The 5,000-nt window shown below is 37.0% G+C and overlaps 1 protein-coding gene across 3 annotated transcripts in view; it reads right to left on the reverse strand.

Annotated features, from left to right (window-relative positions):
• Hdc (histidine decarboxylase) overlaps positions 1-5,000 on the reverse strand; it is a 367,462-nt gene that overhangs the window by 3,662 nt on the left and 358,800 nt on the right. The window contains exon 17 of one of the 3 annotated variants that reach the window (XM_076179458.1): positions 1,618-1,680. The exons of the other annotated variants lie outside the window; for them this stretch is intronic. Coding sequence (XP_076035573.1) covers positions 1,618-1,680 — 63 coding nt within the window. The remainder of the gene's footprint in view (positions 1-1,617; positions 1,681-5,000) is intronic. 3 annotated transcript variants of the gene reach the window in all.

A 5,000-nucleotide genomic window follows, 5' to 3' on the forward strand; every position in this document is an offset into this window, starting at 1 on the left:
ATAATAATAATAATAATAATAATAATAATAATAATAATAATAATAATAATAATAATAATAATAATAATAATAATAATAATAATAATAATGATAATAATAATAATAATAATAATAATAATAGTGATGGTAATAATGATAATGATGGTAATGATAACATTAATAAGCTAAGCCCCACCGCATTTCACGCTAAACGCCACCCTTTTCATACTAAGCCACACCCCTTTCACGATATGCTCCACCCCTTTCACGCTAAGCTCCATCTCTTTCACACAAAGTCTCACCCCTTTTACGCTAAGCTCCACCCGTTGCACGCTAAGCCATACCCTTTTCAAGCTAAGCCACATCCCTTTTCACGCCAAGCTCCACCTCTTTTACGGGCTCCACCCCTTTTACACTAAACTCTACACCCTTCTACACTAAGCTCCAACCCTGTTCACCCTAAGCATCTCTTTCACGATAAGCCACACACATGTTAACTCTAAGCTCGACCCCCTTCACACTAAGCTCCACCCATTTTTAGTTTTTGATAATTGATGATTGGTATAATTCCTAAACAAAGGAATATATGTATCTCCCCATAATTTACTGAAGAACATTACAATGCAAATGGGGATATACAACAAACAGAGCTCGAAATAGATTCTTATAAGGAAAATATTATGGGTCGATTGTAGAATCGCCCCCCCCCCCTCACCACATGCCTGTGGCGAAGATTGTACAATTGAATGTTGCTGGGGTGGGCATTCTACAGTTGATTATGGCTTATAATACCTAGTCGAACCTAACCTGACCTGACCTAACCTAACCTAACCTAACATTCTGCAGTTGATTATGGCTCATGATACATAACTTAATCTTACCTAACCTGAACTGACCTAACCAAATCTAACCTAACCTACCCTATGTTAGGGTGGAGAGTCTACCTTTGATCAATGTGGGGGGTGGGGTGGGGTTCTATAATTGAGTGTAGTTGGGGTGGAGAGTCTATAATTGATCAGTGAGAGAGAGGAGTTCTACAAGATTGCAAATGGACTTTTCCAGATACTTATATGATGGGTCAGCTACCGGAAGGTAAATAACGTCACATCTCTAGCCACTTCCATACGGTGACGCCTACGTAGGCGTCATGAGGAGCAAGTGGGTACGCGATGATGCCGACGTCGGCGTCTTGATTATATTTATTGTAGTCGTACTTTCGTAACCTCCATTCTCTCTAAACTGGCTTCATCATATTTGCTATGGTTATCAAAATTCACGGGTGAAAGAGAACGAACGATTGAGCACTGACTTTGTTTTTTATAATGCGATTAGTATGACGCAACATCGCACGTCGGGCAGCTAATGCTGCCAGACGTGCGATGTGCCCCGGAGTGAAGTGGCTAGGAGAGCTTTCGTTGGTTAATGGATTGCGAGGGTGGAACTCATTTACCAAGAGGCTGGGGTATAAGATAAGATTATTTGTGTGATAAATTTACCTGAGACTAATTAGTTATAGCTAACCAGGTCTGTAAACTAAACCAGTCTACTTTTCGCTAATTCCCCGTGTCCGCTTCTTTCTTTAAACGCGAGTGGGAGGAGTCACGGGAGGAGTTAATGCCACTGGCCACACCCCCTTACCTTCCTTGTCTCCTGCGTCGTCGCTCTCTTTGTCACCCAGGAATGTGTTGATCAACATCAGCGCTAAAAGAAAACGAGGAAGAAGCAGGGAATAGTCACATAGAAAACGGGCAGGGGGTGTTCTGTTGATGTAGCGGGGATCATTGGTGGTGGTGGGGGTGTTGAGGTGGTGGTGCAGGCTTGGTTGGTGACATGCAGCAGAGAAACAGGAATGTAAACAGTGAAGAAGAATATGTCTGTTTACCTATATGTGATATAAAGTTAACCATGTCTCTCTCCCATTATTCTATTTATATAATTTTCTAATAACATATTAACTCTAATATATCTAAATCCTCTTTTTTCTTTGCCTTAGCGATTATTCTCTATCTTTCTGACTCCATGACAATTTCTTTCCGTAATGTTGCATTTCTTTGTACTGACATTGATCTTCCACCATTCAGAAACCTTATCTAAGTCATCTTGTAGTAATGTACAATCATCTTCACCTTTCACATCTTGGCATTACTAAGAACAGCGTTGGCGCCAATACCGGGCCCTGAGGTACCCCAATCGTCACCTCTCCATTAAATCCCTCACTATCTATCTCATCCGTCTGTCACCCAGGATGGTATGGCGCGCGCGCGCGCGTGTGTACCTAGTTGTATTTACCTAGTTGTGTATTACGGGAAGGGGAGCTACACTCGTGGTGTCCTGTCTCTTATCTCACCATATCTAATTTGCTCTTAAATTCTTGTATTGTTTTTGCACACACTATTGTTTCGTCTTATATGTTTCATACATCCACCATTCTGTGGGGAAAGCTGTTTTTTCAGGTCTTTTCTATAACTGTTCTTTTTGAGTTTCTTTCTAAGTCCTCTTGTGTTTCTCTTATTCCAATTTAGTAAGTCATCTCTCATAATTCTGTAGATGGTCAACAAGTTGCCCTTTCTCTTCTTTGTTCCAGAGTCGGTAGTTCTAGTTTTGACATTCTTCATATGACATTTTTGATAGTGTTAGGGCCATCTTCGTAGTCGCTTTCTGGATTCTCTCAATTTTCCTTATATTCTTTTTAGTACTGGATGACCATAGTGTCGCTCCGTTCTCCAATTTAGGCCTTATCAATGTGACTAGTATTTTCTTTACCATATCTTCATCCAAGCAAGTAAAAGCAATTTTGTTTATATGTTTGTCAGGGAACATATCTTTTGTGTGTGTATATGTGTGTGTGTGTGTGTGTGTGTGTGTGTATTTACCTAGTTGTATTTTACGGGAAGGGGAGCTATGCTCGTGTTGTCCCGTTTTCATATCTCGTTTTATCTAAACTATTTTTGAATTCATGTATTGTTTTTGCACACACCACTTTCTCATCTAACTTGTTCCAACTGTCTATTACTCTGTGAGGAAAGCTGTTCTTTTTCAGGTCTCTTCTATAGCTGTCTTTTTTTATTTTCTTTCCATGTCCTCTTGTATTTCTGTCATCCCATTTTATCAGATTCTCTCTATCAGTAATTTCTATGCCTTTCATGATTCTGTAAATAGCTATCAAATCTCCTCTCTCTCTTCTTTGCTCTAGTGTCTGTAGTTCAAGTTTTCCTAGTCTCTCTTCATATGATAGTTTTGAGAGTGTAGGTGCCAATTTTGTAATTGCTCTTTGTATTCTTTCAATTTTTTTTTATACATTTTTTTTTTGTATTTGGTGACCATATCGTTGCTGCATATTTCAATCTTGGTCTTATCAGGGTGATTAGAATTTTCTTCACCATTTCTTCATCCAGGTATGTAAATGCAACTTTGATTGTTCTTCTTAAATTATAGGTTTCTCCAAAAATCTTATTTATATGTTTCTCAGGTGACATATTATTCATAACAATGACTCCCAGGTCCTTCTCATTTTCTACTTTTTTTATTCCTTCTTCTCCCAATTTATATGATCCTGTTATTCTGTTTTTACTTTTTCCAAATTCCATTATACTACACTTCTTTGTATTGAACTCCATCTCCCACTTCCTACTCCATTCCTGTACTTTATTTAGATCTCTCTGTAGTGATTCACAATCTTCTTCCGTGTTCACTTTTTTCAATAGTTTTGCATCATCTGCAAAGAAGCTCATATAGCTTTCAATTCCTTCATCCATATCATTAATATATATAGCAAACATTATTGGGGCCAGAACCGTTCCTTGTGGAACACCGCTTATTACTTCATCCCATTTTGAGTGTTTGTCTCTTATCACTACTCTCATTTTTCTTTCTTGCAAAAAGTCTTCCATCGAATTTAGCAGTTTGCCCTGTATTCCTCCTTCAGTTTCTAATTTCTTAAGCAACTTCATATGTGGTACTTTGTCAAAAGCTTTTTTTAGGTCTAGAAATGCACAATCAGCCCATCCATCTCTTTCTTGTATTATATCTATTAGCCTTGAATAGAAACATATTAAATTGGTGACGCATGATCGTCCTTGTCTGAATCCAAATTGTCTTGGATTTAGCACGTTGTTTTTTTCTAAATATTTTACCCATCTATTTTTGACAATTCTTTCACAAATTTTGCTATTGTACTTGTTAGAGAGACTGGTCTATAGTTGGTAGGGTCTTCTTTATTTCCTCCTTTATATATAGGTGCTATATTTGCTTTTTTCCAATCTTCTGGAACTTTACCTTCTTTCAAGGAACTGTTTATTATGCTATGTATTATGTCTGCCAGTTCATTCCTGCATTCTTTCAAAATCCAGTTTGCTATTTTATCTGGTCCATGCGATTTTCTGACATCAAGATTACTCAAGTGTTTCAATATTTCATTCTTTGTTACTTCTATTTCTTTCATAGGGGGGACTTTCTCTTTCCATTCAATCTCTTCAGGTTGTATGTTCTCCCTTGTAAACACAGATTTAAAATGTTTGTTCATAATTTCCGCCATTTCAATTTCCTCTGTGTATTTAATTCCTCCTTGTCTTAATTTCTTCAAATCTTGTTTGTTTTTCAGTTTGTTGTTTACAAATCTGTAGAATAGTTTTGGTTGATCTTTACATTTTTCTATGACATCTTTTTCATATTTTCTCTTTTCCTCTCTGCACGTTTGTACATATTCATTTCTATAACAAGTATATATTTTCCATTTTTCAGGTCTTTTGTTTTTCTTCCATTTGGTCCAAGCTTTGTCTCTTTTGTCTTTTATCTCCCTACAACTTTTATTGTACCAGCACTTTACATATTCTTTTTCCTGTTTTTGTCTTGGGACATACTTTTCTACTCCTTTTCTATAGATTTTTGTCAAAATATTCCATTTCTCTTCTACTGTTGTATTTTCTTTGTGTATTCTTTCCCAGTTTTCATTTTGGAAGAATTCTCTTATTTGATCAAAATTTGCTTTTTCATACATCAATCTTCCTTTTCTATATTGTTCA

Source organism: Oratosquilla oratoria, chromosome 42 (assembly GCF_046742065.1).
Source record: "Oratosquilla oratoria isolate Oo_2021 chromosome 42, ASM4674206v1, whole genome shotgun sequence".
Lineage (NCBI taxonomy): Eukaryota > Metazoa > Arthropoda > Malacostraca > Stomatopoda > Squillidae > Oratosquilla > Oratosquilla oratoria.